The sequence below is a fragment of the Podarcis raffonei genome, chromosome 4 (genome assembly GCF_027172205.1).
Source record: "Podarcis raffonei isolate rPodRaf1 chromosome 4, rPodRaf1.pri, whole genome shotgun sequence".
Taxonomy (NCBI): Eukaryota; Metazoa; Chordata; class Lepidosauria; order Squamata; family Lacertidae; genus Podarcis; species Podarcis raffonei.
The window spans coordinates 1,425,466-1,442,892 of NC_070605.1; the positions used below are offsets into that span (position 1 = coordinate 1,425,466).

A 17,427-nucleotide genomic window follows, 5' to 3' on the forward strand; every position below is an offset into this window, starting at 1 on the left:
TCACATTTGCTGCTTATGCAGGTGCTGGTGAGCCAGATCTCCAGAAGCTCTCCTGGCATTCGGAGGAAGGCAGATCACTCAGGTGCCCGGCAAATGCGCAGCCCTGAGGCTCCTTTGCAGCTTTGAAACACATGCAGAGTGATGCAGTTGTTTCACCTTCAAAGTCTGATGAAGCAGACACCACACACAAGATTCTGAATACGGATCTTTTCTGGCAGGATGGCAATTATTAACAAGCAGTCGTAGTATTTATGCATATCAAGTCCAATGCAATGCGTTTCTCTCCCTTGAGCCCAAGAGAGGATCTTCTTGCTTCTTGCTTTCAAAGCTCCTTTGCAGCAGTGCGTAAGTTGCCGGTCTGTCTGTCCTCACAAACTCCTCCAGGCAGCGTGTTCTTGGAGCCTCCACATTCAGCAAAGCAACAGTGAAACAACCTCAAACTCCCCCCCCCCAAACCCCCCACTACTTATGACACAGGCATGCTGAATTTTAAAGGGAGCTAACAAATCAACAAGGCAATTATTCAGTGTTTCTGTAACCTTAGTTGGAGTCACGAGATTTTGCAGCTGTTACATTACATTACATAGGTTTTCTTCCCCCACTACTAAAATTTATTTTTTGTAAAATACATTGTCTAACAAATACGGTACAAATACCAGCAACACTCCCTAGCCAGAGGCTGCCCTGTGCTTTGTTTCTCCCCAGGGTCTCCTCCTCGGCCGACCCAGCTGTGCCGCCCAAAGATGCCCCTGGCCCCGATCCATGATGCTGCCTGGCGCTTCTCGCAATGCCACCGCCAGCGCTCCAGGCCCCTTCACCCTCCTGGGCATCCCAGGGCTGGAGTCCCTGCAGGCCTGGCTCTCCATCCCCTTCTGCTCCATGTACTTCATGGCCTTGCTGGGGAACTTGTCCCTCCTCTTGATGGTCAAGACGGAGCCGAGCCTGCATGAGCCCATGTACCTCTTCCTCTGCATGCTGTCCCTCACCGACCTGGTCCTCTCCTCCTCCACCCTGCCCAAGCTGCTGGCCATCTTCTGGTTTGGCAGGCAGCCCATCGGCTTCAGCGCCTGCCTGGCCCAGATGTTCTTCATCCACTCCTTCACGGCCATGGAGTCCGGCTTCTTCCTGGCCATGGCCTATGACCGCTACGTGGCCATCTGCAACCCTCTGCGCCACGCCACCGTCCTCACCAACGCCGTGGTGGCCAAGATCGGGCTGGCTGTCGTGGTCCGGGGGGTGGTCCTCTTCTTCCCACACCCCTTCCTGGTGGGCCGCCTGCCTTTCTGCAAGTCCAAGGTCATTGCCCACAGCTACTGTGAGTTCATGGCTCTGGTCAAGCTGGCTTGCGCGGACACAGCGGCCAGCAGGGGCTACAGCCTGAGCCTGGCCTTCCTGATTGGGGGCTTCGACGTGTGCTTTATCAGCCTGTCCTACGCCCTGATCCTGCGCACGGTCTGCCGCCTGCCCTCCAAGGAGGCTGGTCTCAAGGCGCAGGGGACCTGCAGCTCCCACATCTGCGTCATCCTTGTCTTCTACACCACGGCCGTCTTCTCCTTCCTCACCCACCGCTTCGGCCACAATGTCCCTCACGCCGTGCACATCTTCATCGCCAACGTTTACCTGGTGGTTCCGCCCACCCTGAACCCCATCATCTATGGGGTGCGGACGAAGAAGATCCGAGACCGGGTGCTGCAGGCTGTCCTGTGCAGGAAGAGGTGATGATGGCGGCCAAGCAGCTCACGACGTAGTTGCAGTTCCTGCATTGCAGATGGTTGGACTAGATGTCCCTTGGGGACCCCTTTGAATTCTACAGTTCTATGAAGTCGCAGAGCAACTCTTGCAGGGGAAGAACCATACCAGGAAGGCATTGCTCTCCCATTTTCTACTGGGAGTGTCTTTGGAGGCTACTACATTTTGGGTAACTTGAAATCCTGAACACAGACTAGAACCCCACGAACTGATGGCGACGCCCAGAAGCTCACTGCCATCTTCAGATGGCACAAACATGGTCTTGCTGGGCCTGGGGTGGGAGTGGGGGTAATTCAGCAAGAATCTTCTGCTAGCGCCCCCCCCCCCCCCGCCTTTGAACCAGGATGAAACCCAAACTTACAATTTTTGGTGGCCTTGACCCAGTCTGTCATGGATTGGGTGGATGCAGAGGAGGGGTGGGGGGCACCAGCTGGGGAGCCCCCAAGGGAAGAAGGCTCAGAACCTGGGGAGTGGTGGTGGGATGTTGAATGGTCAGAGGGAGAAGACTGGGAAGAGAAGGTGTCAGAAGCAGAAGAGGCAACAGGGTTTAGTGAGCAGAGAGAGGCTGTGGCAGAGAGCAGTCCAGAAGCAGAGGCAGAAGCAGAGGCTGGAGAGGAGGGGGAGCCAAGAGGCAGAGGTCAGCCAGGCTGGCAAGGAAGCCAGGTTGTCTTCCCCTCCTGCTGCAACAAGCTCCCCTCCCTGCTGCTCTCCCAGGACCTTGAGAGGGATGAAGTGGGAGGATGAACTTGTTGGGATACTGCCAGGGAGGCAAAGTCCATCATAGCCCCCAAGCCGGCTGCCGGACGATCCATTGATCTCCCGTAGACAGGCAATATCAGCAATCAGCGACACGAAGCCTCAAGAATAGATTGCCACATTCTTAGGCTGGTGCACACTCTATCAGCAGAATTCACACAGCGAAAGATGCACAGCAGGAGAGCATATTTACAATTTTATTCAGCGTTGGTCAGAACAAAGAAAAACATGACCGCCTGCTTCAGCGTTCAGGCACGAAGAAGGAAACGAAAGCAAAGACACAACAGAAACATCCTGTGAACAGGAAATACGCAGACTCTGTGACTCACAGCCTGCTCCCTTTTAAGGTGGAACGGAAATATCCTAACAGAACTACCACCTCCCCTTTTCCCTGGTCTCCCAGCACCAGGAGAGGGATGAAGCAGGATAAGCAAAGATGGGCAATGCGGGGGAACCTCAGATTGCTTAGGAAGGGGGAGGAGGAGAGTTAGGGAACTGTGGGAAGGTGGGGTCCTTCAGTCCCCACAACTGCCTCATGGGGCAAGAGCTACAGGGGTGAGTTGCTGTGCTCACTAGGCCTGTTCTCTTGAGCTGTCGTGTTCCTTTGAATAAGTAGTTAACTTCACTGACACCGCGTGAGTTATTGCTGCCCTGCTCCTGACACAACCCCCGCCCTGCAAGTCCATTTCTAAATTTCTGGTGGAATATCGGTGGGGTCCAGGTGGAGAAGGAGCTTGGAGAGGCTCTCTTTCTCGTGGAATCCATCCATTAAACTAAGTTAATTTCAGTTGAATAGACATCTGGTAGTTCTGCTGAGGTGAGTGGGACTGGTGAATATTTACTATTGCTTCTTGAATAGGTAAGTGAAATCATTCTGAGGTAAATGATTGCTGAGGGAAAAATGTGCTCTAAAATTACACTTATGGATTTTTCCTGATTTTTCCTTTCTCGGTTCATGAGACCAACCTATCCTCTGTGTTACAACTCTTGTTCACTGAAATATGTGTGTTTGCTCTTCCTCAGAAATCTCCTCTGACAGTCTTACATTTTCCATCTGTTGTGATGTACTAAAACAAAATATTGCTTATGCTTAAACTAAAGACACCATGGTAGCTTTCAGAAAACCTGTTTACTGAACATTCGTGAATGGTTGACACAAAATTTGCAGTTACAGGTAGGTAGCCATGTTGGTCTGCCGTAGTCGAAACAGTTTCACCCACTTTGAAGATTTTGGCAGGTATCCCATCAAGTCCACTGGCTTTGTTGTTTTTCATTTGGTTATAGGTGTACACAATTCTCCCAGATTTGGAGATACTGCAAGCTCATCTCTAATTTGTTTTTGCAGGATTTGTCTCAAGGCAAATCTAAAAAAATGTAGTATAAACACTGACAACTGAGAAACACTGGCCTGCGAGCTCTCCAGTTGGAGAACAGCCTTTACCAAAGTTTTCATGGACTTTGAAGACACTCGAACTCAGGACCCAAGGGAGAAATGTGTTAGGAGGAAGGTACGCTTGGCAAATCCACACCATGATCAGCTCCTGCCTGGAAACCCATGTCCCCACTGTGGAAGGACATGTGGATCCAGAATTGGCCTCCACAGTCACTTACGGACTCATTGTTAAAACTGTGTTTATGGAAGACAATCTCACTCGGCTACGAGTGATTGCCAAAGAAGAAGAAGAGTCAAAACAAAAATTATCCAGTAGCACCTAGAGACCAACTAAGTTTGTTATTGGTGTGAGCTTTCGTGTGCTCATCTGTTTTCTGTATTTCTGTCTTGCAATAGTTTAAATAAAAGTCAGTTTCCTCCTTGAATGAAAGTAATATTGGTTTAAGAAGCACTAATACTGGACAACGGAATTTGCAACCTGAAACCTCCAACTTAAAACATGGGTGTTTTGGTGTGGCAGTAAGTGTACTCTGGAACTCCCTGCTACTTGAGTAGCTGAACTCACATGTCTATATGAATTTCTGAAGTTTTCCCAGTGAGCCAGTACATTTATCAGTGAATTCTTACATTTGGTATTGTGCAGCAGAGGCCATTTGAACAGATAGGAAGAAACTGTGATGATGTGTTTTGTGGGGACAAATCACAAGAGTCACAAAAGTGATTGTGCTGATTTTGGGAGTGGGCTGCATGTGCATGATATCTGCTGGAGGGGCAACCCCCCCCCAACCTATACATAAATTCCTGCAACACCCTCCAGAGCAGGGGGAAAGAACCTTGGGATATGTGAAGATGGCTCTCCTCTCAGTCCCCTTTTTCGCAGGCTAAACATACCCAGCTGCTTCAACTGTTCCTCATCAGGCTTGGTTTCCAAACCCTTGATCATCTTGGTTGCCCTCCTCTGCACACCTTCCAGCTTCTCAACACCCTTCTTGAATTGTAGTGCCCAGATCTTGACACAGGATTCCAGACGGGGTCTGACTAAGGCAAAATAGAGCGGGACCATGACTCTCTTGATCTGGTTGAATAAAGTTATCTGCACCCCGTATCAAGCTGTTGTCAAAGTCAACAGTCACGGCTGCATTTGCCTGGGACCTTCTCCCCAGGAACTATGATGGAGGAAGCCTCAACCCCTTCTGGAGGAAATAGACTTGTGTGCCCATTGCTGCTGCTGCTGGCATCCGTCTCTCTAGGGAGACTACGGAGGAGGAGGGCACCTTTGGAGGTGAGGTCAAACCGTTGGAGATCTTTGGATGAAGGATGGTACGTAAATTTAATAAATAATTAAAATAAACATACAGAATCTTCTTTGGAAAACAAGATTTATGTAGTGCACAATAGATGTTGATTGGCACTTGAGCATTTGATGAAGTTTGATGGATTTATTTGCTTCAGTACACAGTGAATTTAATGGAGGGAAAGAGTGGGCTGGAGAAGGCAGCGGAAAAGGAACAGCATCATCTGCCTGCTTATTATATGTTCTGTGTTTTAAACGTCCCTGAGATCTCTTGATGAAGGGCGGTATGTCAGGTTAATAAATATTAACAACCACCATCATCCGTTGTTAGTCCCTTGAATGAGCAATTAAGCATTTCTGGAAGGGGAAATGGCATACTTTTGTGTATAAGCACAAAAGGAATGCATTAAAAGGTCTTATTCAGGATGAAAATATGATTTATTTATTTTGAACTTTGCTTGGTTCCTCCTTGGCAGCCAGTGTGATGATTTCAGCAGTGCTGGAACTCAGGACCCGCTGCCTTGAGGGACATCTAAGAGCTCTTTGGTAGGGGAAAGGTCTCCCTTGGGAGGCGGTGAACTCTCCTTCCTTGGAGGTTTCTCAGCAGAGATCGGACGGCCATCTGCCATGGATGCTTTAGCTGAGATTCCTGCATTGCTGGGGTTGGACTAGATGACCCTGGGATCCCCTCCTATCTCTCCACTCCTGAATTCTAGGAGGAGCTTCCTTGCCTCCTGCAAAGCCCTTTTCCCTGCAAGCTCTTCCTCTGGTTTCTGGCCAAGGGAGGGAGATGCTCAGAGCCCAGCCAAGAGCCAAAGGCCCCCCCCCATAGGCGGAGCCAGGGAGAAGCTGCCCCCTTAGAGACATTAAAAAGAACAGAAATGAATAGAAATCAGAGTTCTGCCCTGGCTAAGCGAGTGCGCAATGCAAGGGGGGGGGGGAGCTGGGAGGACTGGCCTTGCAAGGGTTAAAGGGAACCGAGCTGCCTTCCTAGAGAGGCCAGGAAGCAAGGGGGGGCCAGGTCCTCCAGAGCCAAGCCCCCCCCCCTCCCCAGTCCTTCCCTGCTTTGGTGTCTCTCCTGCAAGGGCTGCCTCACTGCCCCCTCTTGGGATCTGGTGAGTCTCCTCTCTCTCTGGGATCTGGTGGGGGTCCCAGGGCTGCAGCAGGGGAGGGGGCCTGGGGGGCCTGATCTGCTACTGCAGGGGGGGGACCCCAAATCAGGGAGGAGAGGGTCCTGCCAGGGAGGGGCCAGGTCTGCAGCGCTCTCCTTCCTGCAGATCAGAGGATCCCAAACTCAGTTGGACTTCCGCCCCCACCCCTTCAGAAAAACAATGACTCCCCCGAAATCTCCTTCTTCAAACAAAGGAGTCCCTGGGACTTTGACTCTGTGTGACGTCGCTCAGCATCACTGCACAACAGAGGAAACATCTGCAAATGGTTTTCCAAAGCTGGACGAGGAGGTGGACTAGCCCCCCCCCACAAAAAACAACGGGGAGGAAGGAAGGAAAGGGTGGCTGCTGCAACGGAAACCAGTTTCCCAGTGTCTCCCAGTGAGAGCCAGTGTGGTATAGTGGTTAAGAGTGGTAGACTCGTAATCTGGGTAACCGGGTTCGTGTCTCCGCTCCTCCACCTGCAGCTTCTGGGTGACCTTGGGCCAGTCACACTTCTCTGAAGTCTCTCAGCCCCACTCACCTCACAGAGTGTTTGTTGTGGGGAGGAAGGGAAAGGAGAATGTTAGCCGCTTTGAGACTCCTGAAGGGGAGTGGAAGGCGGGATATCAAATCCAAACTCTTTTTCTTCTTCTTCTTCTCCCAGGGCAGCTCCCCACGGAGGCCACGGCAGCCATCCCCTTGCACCCAGAGCAGGGCATCCCAGGACCACATCCTCTCTGTCCCAAAGGGATTGTTGCTGGAAAACCAGCTGGAAATGGGCGCTGCTACTCCCTGAGCCTCCAGGGACCTGGGCATCAATGGCTGTGTGTGTGTTAAGCCATCTAAGAGAATAATCATAATAAATTACCAGCCTAGATTTCAAGAGAGATGTCTTTGGCCCCACCCACTTGGCCCTCAGGGGGTTGGCCAGATACATTCCTGGCCCTCAGAGCAAAGAAAAAGGGACCCCACCCCAGGAGTCTATCTGGAGAGCAGCAGAGAGACCAAGTGCAAGAAAAGGAGACAGAAGCAGGGGAGTGGGGGTGGGGGGGAGCAACTCCTGAGGACCTCCAAATGAGGACCCCCACTAGAGCCAGGCATCCATTATTCAAAAGATACAAATGACTTCCTTGTCAGTCAGTTCTGACTTCATGCATTGATTGGAAGGCAGGAGAAACCAGGCTGATTCATCTCCCAGAAATCCCTTCAGTTGCCTCCACATTTTGCATCGCAATCTTCCTTCTAGGAGGGCTAGAGTTTGATTCCTCCTCCTCCTCTTCTCCTTCTTCTTCTTCCTCTTCTCTCCACCTCCTCCTCCTCTGTCTTCTTCTTCAGAAGATATCTCATGGTTTAGTACAGTCCCACCCTGATTCCTAGGAAGACTCATCCATGCTTGCTCAGGGAACATTTCTCTTCTTCTGACCTAAAAATTCTGTAACTAAACAATGTATTTGCTTTATAGGATTTCCTAGCGCCTCATTAGCACAGGCAGAACTTGGCAGAAGACCAAAGGGTTCCTTCCGATCTCTCAGAGGCTTCCTGAGAGCACAGATGGATAAGCAAGATTCACCTGGCCCTGGAGCAGGAAGAGGCCATGCCATCCAAACTGGGAGCAGTGGGGGATTCTGGGAAAACTCTGTGCAGAAGATCCTGGGTGAGGAGGACACCCTCCGCTCAGAGGTGCAGAGCCAGCAGTTGAGGCAGTTCTGCTGCCAGGGGGCCAAAGGACCCCGAGAGGTTTGCAGCCGACTCTACCACCTTGATCGTCAGTGGCTGAAGTCAGAAAGGCACACGAAAGCTGAGATGCTGGACCTGGTGATCTTGGAGCAGTTCCTGGCTGTCCTTCCACCGGAGATGGAGAGCTGGGTGAGGGACTGTGGAGCGGAGACCAGTTCCCAGGCGGTGGCCCTGGCCGAAGGTTTCCTCCTGAGTCAGGCAGAGGAGAGAAAGCAGGTGAGAGAGACTTTCCTCTGGATACTCCCAAGGGGCTCCAAACAGGATTGAGAACATCTCATATAGCTCTATTGATGGCCCATCCTTTTTCTGGGAAGACATCCATAGAATGAGTTCTAACACTCTTTAAGTCTTTGTCATTCTCTTTCTAACATTTCTCACCATTCATTCTCTGTTTTGAATTCTTGTTGCTCTTTCAGGAAATGGATCATTTTGCAGAAATGGACCTGGATTCCTGTGAGGCAGAGAGGCCTCCGTTGGACACCAGAGAGAGGCCACTGGGTAAGGAGGAAGGTGGCTTTTCTCTGTTTGGTCTCATTCGGTTGGTTTCCCAACTAATCTGTGGGTTCTTTTTTTGGGGGGGTGGACTGTTGGGGTCAAGGGTCCAGAGGAGGGGAGGTGTATTTTTATACAACTAAGATATGAAATGCGCACAAACGTCCAAATGCACTCAGCAGGTATGGCTTTCTCAAAGGCCCATCTGTAGTTAGAGATGCCCCGTTTCACCTGTGAGAGATGCAGGCACTCCTGGTGTCCTGATTACCTTTTTTCTCTTGCAGGAGACAGAATGATGCCAGCAAGACCTCCTGATCCGCCTTTTCATGGGGGCAGAAGAGAAACAGTGGCTGTGGAACCAGATCAGGTCAGGGGAAGCTGCCTTGTGGGGACAGAGGCTGAGGGATGGAGCAATGTCATGGACTGGTTGGGCACAGAGGAATGGTGGGAGGAAGCAGCCGGGGAACCAGGAAGGGAAGACCTTTCAGAGCCCAAGGAGTGGAGGTGGAGGAAGGATGGGTGGTCAGAGGGAGAAGATGGAGAAGCCTGGGAAGAGGAGGTGTCAGAAACTGAAGGGGTAACAGGGCTTAGTGAGCTGGCAGACTCTGTGGCAGAATGCAGTGCAGAATCAGAGGCAAAAGAGGAAGGAGGCGAGTGGGAGAGGCAGGTCGAGAGGCAGAGGTGAGTCAGGAGAAGGAGGAGCCACTGGGGGCTCCCTCTCCTTCTGCCAGAAGCCCCCCTCCCTGCTTGTCTCTCAGAGCCAGGAGACGTCTGACATTGGAGGAGCAAAGGCAGGCTGCACACTGGCGCACTGTTCAATCGTATGCTAGAGACCCCAGAGAGGAGGGGAGTTAGAAAGTTGTGGGGAGCCAGGGGCCTTCACTCTCTTCAAACTTTGCACTATATAATCTCACTTTTCATATATCTCCACACTAAAGAAACGTCCACCTAGACAACTAGTCCATTAATTGATTGAGAGTGCAAACTGACAGATCCTCAGGGAATCAGGTGCTATTCTCATTAGGCCTGAAACTCAGCCAAGTCTGTGAATATCCTGTTCTTGCTGATAAAGAGTTAACTCCAGCTGTGAACTGTGGGACTCGTACTGTCACTATCTCTGTTTTCATTCTTTCTTGATCCCTTTTAATCTCTCAGTTCTCTTCTTTCTTTCTCTTAGCTGTCTCCTCCAAAGCTTGGACTGGTTTTTCCAAACCATTAGTTTTACTGGATAGTGTTTTGATTTCTGTTGTCAATATGTCCATTTTTTTGGTGTTACAGTATGAGAAACACACAGTGGAATACTACCTATTTGCACAAAGATGAATACCCGTAATTAAAATGCAGAATAAAAGAATTCCATTAAAACCTTAAAATAGGCATCCATAATAAAAGTGTGCAGCAAAGCAATCCTATTGAAATAACACAGCAATTAACAGGAAGGAAAAAACAGAGCATTGTGTAGCAGATCATATTTCTGCTGTCTCAGAGGAGGACATTTCCCTTTTTCTTTTAGGGTCCAGTGTGCTTTGAAGATGTCGCTGTTCGTTTCACGGACGAGGAGTGGGCGTTGCTGGATCCTGACCAGAGAGCTCTGCATAAGGACGTCATGGAGGAGAATCGTGGGATCGTGGCCTCTCTTGGTAAGGCTCCCTGTGGGATCGTCCTATCTGCCTGGAAATTCAAAAAATACCTCTATGTAACAAACCTCATATATTTTCACAGAGCTCAACAGCGCCCCCTACAACACCTGGGAACCTAACACCCCCACAATAAACCTTGAACAGTAAATTACTTATTTTTCTGTGAGTCTTCCTCCAGTTCTGCCTTTTTATACCACAATTGGGCTGGTCTGAACTGCCCAGGCCATATTAAATGTCAGCTTCAGAGTTGTTAGGAAAGATAAGTAGCTTCTGTCAGTTTTTCTGTTTTTGTTTTTGCTGCTGTCGTTCTCTGGTTGACCAAAGCGACTACTGACATTGGAGAATCTCAGGTATTAGTAGCAGTGATAATAGTAATTATTATTATTATTATTATTATTATTATTATTATTATTATTTATACGCTGCCCATCTGGCTGGGTTTCTCCAGACACTCTGGGTGGCTTCCAACACATATAAAAACATGAAATAACAAAATGTGATCCAAAAAGGAATAAAAGAAAAGAAACAGAAATATTGGTGGAGATAAGCTAAAAGGAAAAAGAGGTATTAAGAAACCCAGACAACGAAACAATCAAACAAAATATCAAACTGCTACAAACCAAATTTGCTACGCTAATAAATCAAGAAGTGGAATGGAATATTAAAATATTAAAACAGAAATTTCGAGTTTGCCAACAGACCAGGAAAACTACTGGCTTGGCAACTCAAGAAAAGGTAGTGACAGGATTATAAACAAACTGAAACTGGGAAACAAAATAATAGATGAATCGAATGAAATGTGTAAATTTTTTGTAAGTTATTACAGAGAATTATACCAAAAAGAAATGGAAAACCGGGGGGGGGGGGTGAAGAATTTTTAAAACATAATAACCTGCCAGTAATTCTGAGTGGGGGGGAAATCAAACACCAATTACAGCCATAGAAATCCAACAATACAAATGTGAAATCAGGGAAGTCACCCAGTCCAGATGGATTGTCAGCCTGCTATTATAAGTAGCTGGAAGAAGTCCTATCACAACCTTCAAAACATGTAATGAATGATATACTAGCCAAAGGGAAAACACCAGAGACATGGAAGGAAGCATTTATAACACTCATTCCCAAATGGGACAGATCTAACACTTATTTCAAACTACATACCAAATTCATTAATCAATAATGATTACAAACTTTTCGCATCCATCTTAGTGGAAAGATTAAAAAAGACCCTGAGAAAAATAATCCATGAAGACCATGTGGGCTTTCTCCCTGGATGACAATTAAACAGCAATATAAGAAATATTATCGATATATTGGAACACCTAGAAACCAGAAATGACAAACCAGCAGTTCTCATGTTAGTAGATGCAGAAAAGGCATTTGATAATATCTTGTGGAACTTTATGAAAACACAGATTAACTTAATGGGATTTGGAGATACTTTCTGCAGAGGAATAGAGGCAATCTATTTGAAGCAGAGAGCAAAACTTATTATAAACAGCAACATCACAGATAGCTGTAACATAATGAAGGGGACCAGGGAAGGGTGCCTTCTGTCCCCATTGCTATTTATCTTAGTATTGGAAATCTTGAACCGAAAAATAAGAGATGAGAGGATAAAAGGTATAGTAGTACAGGGAAAATATTACAAATTAAAAGCCTTCGTGGATGACCTAATAATAACAACAGAGAACTTGAAATAAAGCCTAATTAAGAACATTACAACTGATAAAAGAATTTGGACAGGTGGCAGGATTCAGTTTTTCCTCTACCACAAAGTTAATTAGCATTATTCCATAATTGGGGGTTCCATTTCTCCCTGAGGTTCTAATCCCTATTTGTCTCCATTTCAGATTCTGAAGAATTTGAAATCAAGGATGACCATGACAAAATCTGCAGAGTGGAGAAGTCACATAAAAATGTGGTGTGTGGAGGGAGCTGCAGTCAGAGCTCCCGTTCCACTTCCCAGCAAAGAATTCTCATTGGAAAGAAACCCTATCAGTGTATGGAATGTGGAAAGAGCTTCACGGATAGTTACCACCTGACTTCCCATCAAAGAATTCACACAGGGGAGAAACCCTATCAGTGCGTGGAATGTGGAAAGCGCTTCAGGGACAGCTCCAAACTCATTTCCCATCAGAGAATTCATACAGGGGAGAAACCATATCAGTGCAAGGAATGTGGAAAGAGCTTTAGTCAGAGCTTCTGTCTCACTTCCCATCAGAGAATTCATACAGGGGAGAAACCCTATCAGTGCTTGGAATGTGGAAAAAGCTTCAGTCGCAGATACTCTCTCACTTCTCATCAAAGATTTCATACAGGAGAGAAACCCTATCAGTGTGTGGAATGTGGAAAGAGTTTCACTACCAGCTCCTATCTCACATCCCATCAGAAAATTCATACGGGAGAGAAACCCTATCAGTGTGTGGAATGTGGAAAGAGCTTCCGTGACAAGCGCTCTCTCTCTTCTCATCAACGAATTCATGCAAGGGAGAAAACTTATCAGTGTGTGGAATGTGGAAAGAGCTTCAGTACGAGCTCCCATCTCACAGACCATCAAAGAATTCATACAGGAGAGAAACCTTATCAGTGCATGGAATGTGGGAAAAGCTTCAGTAGGAGCTCCCATCTCACTTCCCATCACAGAATTCATTCAGGAGAGAAGCCTTATCAGTGCATAGAATGTGGAAAGAGCTTCAGTATGAGCTCTTCTCTCAGTTCCCATCAAAGAATTCATACGGGGGAGAAACCCTATCAGTGCATGGAGTGCGGAAAGAGCTTCAATACAATCTCCCATCTCAATACCCATCAGCGAATTCATACAGGGGAGAAACCCTATCAGTGCGTGGAATGTGGAAAGAGCTTCCGTCGGAGTACCGATCTCAGTTTCCATCAAAGAATTCATACAGGGGAGAAAGCATATAATTGCTTTGAATGTGGAAAGAGCTTCAGTAAAAGCTCCCATCTCAATACCCATCAAAGAATTCACAGAGGGGAGAAACCATATCAGTGTGTGGAATGTGGAAAGAACTTCAGTCAGAGTGCCCATCTCACTTCTCATAAAAGAATTCATTCAGGGGAGAAACCCTATCAATGCATGGAATGTGGAAAGAGCTTCAGTAAGAGCTCCCATCTCAATACCCATCAACGAATTCATACAGGGGAGAAACCCTATGAGTGTGTGGAATGTGGAAAAAGCTTCTGTCAGAAGGCGAAGCTCACTTTTCATACAAATACTCACAGAATCGTGAATCACAGAATCACAGAATCATAGAATTGTGGAGTTGGAAGTGATCCCCGGTATCATCTAGTCCACCCCATGGAAAGCAGGAATCGCAACTAAAGCATCCATGACAGGTGACCATCCAACTTCATAAAACCTCAAAGGATGGAGATTCCAGCACCTTCCAAGGGATTTCATTCCACTAACAGCTCTTGCTGTCAAAAACTTCTTCCTGATGTGTAGTGTGAATCTCAGTTCTGTTCACTTGGAGCCATTGGTTCGTGTCCTACCCTTTGGAGCAGGAATAAACAAGCTTGCTCCATCTTCTATTTTTTTAATTTTTTTTATTTTGGGTATATATTCTATTTATTTCCTTTTCTGACAATATCCCACATCAACAAAGCATAAACAAAAACAATACAGCAAAGAAGAATCTTTCCTTTCAAACATTTTAAATAAGTGACAAAAAATCAGAAATCTCTTTTCCTGGTTCCTTTTAACTCTGATTTGTTCATTCCGATGCTCTGGAATGCCTCTCAGATGTAGCATTGTGTCATTTTGTTTTAATGCCAGAAGTGCAATATTATTTACTGTATCCTTCTGAGTTTCTCTTACTGTGGCTAGCTCTGTTTTCATTCTATCCTGATCCCCTTTTATCTCTCAATTCTCTTCTTTCTTTCTCTTAACTGTCTCCTCCAAAGCTTGGACTGGTTTTTCCAAACCATTAGTTTTACTGGATAGTGTTTTGATTTCTGTTGTCAATTTGTCCATATTTCTGGTGTTATTTTGCAAATCTTTTCCTAATTCCACCAGGATCTCTGCTATATTGGCATCTCCTTAGGTCGTCCCCCTTTTAGTTTGTCCTGGTGTGGGTGGTTTCTTTTGTGCAGCCATGTTTTTTCTGTTAGACTGTTTTTCTTTCCAATTAAATTATTGTTTTTTGTTATTCCGAATGTCTCCACTGGCTGTCTCTCCCACTGTTGTCTTGGGGAATATTATTTTCTTTTCTTTCTTCTGTAGTAACCTATGTTATCCATTTGAGAACCACGATATTGTTCTTTTCCCCTCTTTATCACAGTCTTTGAACTCTAATACTTTGAAGGAGCAAGGTTTCAATTCCATTGAGGCAGCTAATCCTCTATTAACATACAGTCTTTTCGTGTGTGTCCCCCCCATCTGTATAATTAAAGATTCACAGAAGACTCCGTAACTGCTTGCTTTCTCTCCCCCTAGCAATTTTGCATCCTCTAGACTGGATATATAGTTCAGGGTGGGTATTTATATCTAATTTTTTAATTGTAACAATTGTGACGATTTTGTTCTCCCTTCTCGTGTTTTCTCTCCTCCATGTCTTCGCAAGATGTTATGCTTTACCTTGGCTTTTTCTGGCAGATTTTTTGCACATGCTTCTTTTCCCAGTTCTGGAGAGGACTTCCCTTTTTCTCTCCGGAACTTAGCCAAATTGGTTCTTCAATCTTTTCTTCCATTCTACCTTTTCTTTGGCTTTTCTCCTTTTTGGGAAAGCTTCCCACTCCAGCAGGGGTTACAAGACTTTTTGCCGTTGAGGCAATATGACCCAGTGCCGTGGCTCGACCTTCCGGTGCAGAGCTGCCACTTTGGGGGCGAGAATGGAGTTCGTTTCAGCAGGTCCTCTCCAGTCTCCCCAGCTTCCCCCAAGGAGGTTTGGGGACACAAAGCATCTGTGGAACCCCCCAGTCTCTAAACATGGCAACGACACTCCCTGAAGAAAGTCACTGGCTCCTTCCCCTTCGTGGCAAACCGGAAGTCTGTATATTGTGTTTTTATATTGTGCTTGTATGTTGGAACTGCCCTGAGACTTGTGTGTATAGAGCGGTATACAAATTCAATCAATCAATCAATCAATCAATCAATGACAAACTGGGAGGGGCAGCTAATGTCACAAAAGCCAGAATTGGGATTCAAGATGCCATTAACACAGGGGTAGGCAACCTAAGGCCCGGGGGCCGGATCTGGCCCAATAGCCTTCTCAATCTGGCCCGCGGATGGTCCAGGAATCAGCGTGTTTTTACATGAGTAGAGTGTGTGCTTTTATTTTAAATGCATCCCTGGGTTATATGTGGGGCACAGGAATTCGTTCATTATTTTTTTTCAAAATATAGTCCGGCCCACCACACGGTCTGAGGGATGGTGGACCAGCCCATGGCTGAAAAAGGTTGCTGACCCCTGCATTAACAGATTGGAGAACTGGGCCCAAGCTCAGAAAATGAATTTCAATAGGCAGAAAAGTGAAGTTTTGCACTTAGGAAGAACCAGATGCACCAATATAAGATGGGGGTTTGATGGACAGCAGAGTCTGGGGATGCAGTGTCTGAGAATTCCACCAGAGGGCCAGAGCCTCTTTTTGATTGGCTACCCAGAGGGGGGTGGAGCCAGTACTTTTGGAATGAACATAAAAGGAGCTGTTTCTGTGGGAATTTTTAGAAGGGGCTGGATTTGAGTTGGGAGAAAGGGATGGTTGGGAGAAGATAGGGATGAGAAGAGGGCTTGACGGAGGATCTAGACACATCAAAGAAGCACTTCAGTTAAAGGAGTTGTAAATTCAAACAGGGAAAACAGGTGGAGAAAAACGGGACTCCACAGTGCCATCTGGTGCCACAATATTATATTGCATATACAATGCTTATCAATCGCTTTTTCTTTACCAATCTAGCTGAGTTTGCATGGAAGAATTTGGGTGGGGAGTCAGGACCTTGGCTCAAAAAGCAGGGTTTCCCCTAACCTATCCCATTTTCTGGGTGGGGTGGGGTTTAGAGGACAGGGTGTAAATGCACCCAAAGCCTTCAAAACGTGCACTTCCCTCCATTTAGCAACAGAGTTCCCCAGCTCAGAAATGTGTACTGGGGTCAAGCAGGCATCATCAACATTGTCTTTTACTTCAGTTCATAATATTTATACACTGCTTGATTTTAAAAGCAGAAACCACCACAAAAAAAGATCAAAACCAGAATAGAGTCTTTAAGAACTGAACAGAGATTGGCTGGCACATGGTGCATTGGGAGGAAGGAGGGCAAGTGCCTTGCACGAGTGCTAATCTTTCCACTAGCCTAATTTACTTGAATTACGACCCACTACTGTTTTGTGAGGGACGCAGGTGGCGCTGTGGGTTAAACCACAGAGCCTAGGACTTGCCAATTAGAAGGTCAGTGATTCAAATCCCTGCGACGGGGTGAGCTCCCGTTGCTCGGTCCCTGCTCCTGCCAACCTAGCAGTTCGAAAGCACGTCAAAGTTCAAGTAGATAAATAGGTACCACTCTGGTGGGAAGGTAAACGGCGTTTATCTGTGCTGCTCTGGTTTGCCAGAAGCGGCTTAGTCATGCTGGCCACATGACCCGGAAGCTGTATGCCGGCTCCCTCGGCCAATAAAGCGAGATGAGTGCCGCAACCCCAGAGTCGTCCGCAACTGGACCTAATGGTCAGGGGTCCCTTTACCTTTACTGTTTTATGAGAAGTCAAGTTTTCCTGCCCACAGAGAACCAGTTGGTTCCAAGAAGTAGAGGGGCAAAAAGAGTGGCAGTCCAGACCCCCCTGAATGGCAGGTTCATAAAAGGGAGAGATGGCCAACAGGGCTAGTGAGAAGAGTTTGAAACCTTCTGTGGAAGAAGAGCAGCCCAGCTGCTCTCCCTGCCCTCTGCACAGACACCTCTGCCCTGGGCTGCCCTGGCCCACATCTGCACAGAGGTGTAAGGAATGAATGAATGAATCTTTATTTGCGTCAGTCATCGGCCATAGCAATAAAACAATATGATTTACAAAGAATATAGATTTTAAAAGTCCATTATATAAAATACATTTTAGGGTTTTGACTTAATAGTCAAATAGTGGATCTTATTCTAATTGCCCCGGCTAAAAACCTTGCAACCTTTGCTGTCACCTGCTCATCTGGATCTGCCAAGAGAAGGGACACTGTGACAGTGGTTGGGCAAACCAGAATGGACAATAAAAGAGGGGTG

At 47.0% G+C, this 17,427-nt stretch overlaps 1 protein-coding gene across 7 annotated transcripts in view; it reads left to right on the plus strand.

The window, feature by feature from the left end:
- The window catches only part of LOC128412017 (zinc finger protein 420-like), a 983,187-nt gene that overhangs the window by 430,158 nt on the left and 535,602 nt on the right, over positions 1–17,427 (plus strand). For 4 of the 7 annotated variants that reach the window (XM_053384748.1, XM_053384746.1, XM_053384750.1 and 1 more), the window contains exon 2: positions 7,806–7,997. The exons of 1 other annotated variant lie outside the window; for it this stretch is intronic. In XM_053384748.1, the coding sequence (XP_053240723.1) occupies positions 7,895–7,997 (103 nt within the window). In that variant the 5' untranslated portion in view covers positions 7,806–7,894. Of the gene's footprint in view, positions 1–762; positions 1,692–7,805; positions 7,998–8,088; positions 8,297–8,496; positions 8,579–17,427 lie in introns of those variants that run through there. 2 more of the 7 variants (XM_053384787.1, XM_053384786.1) reach the window with 2 other exon arrangements.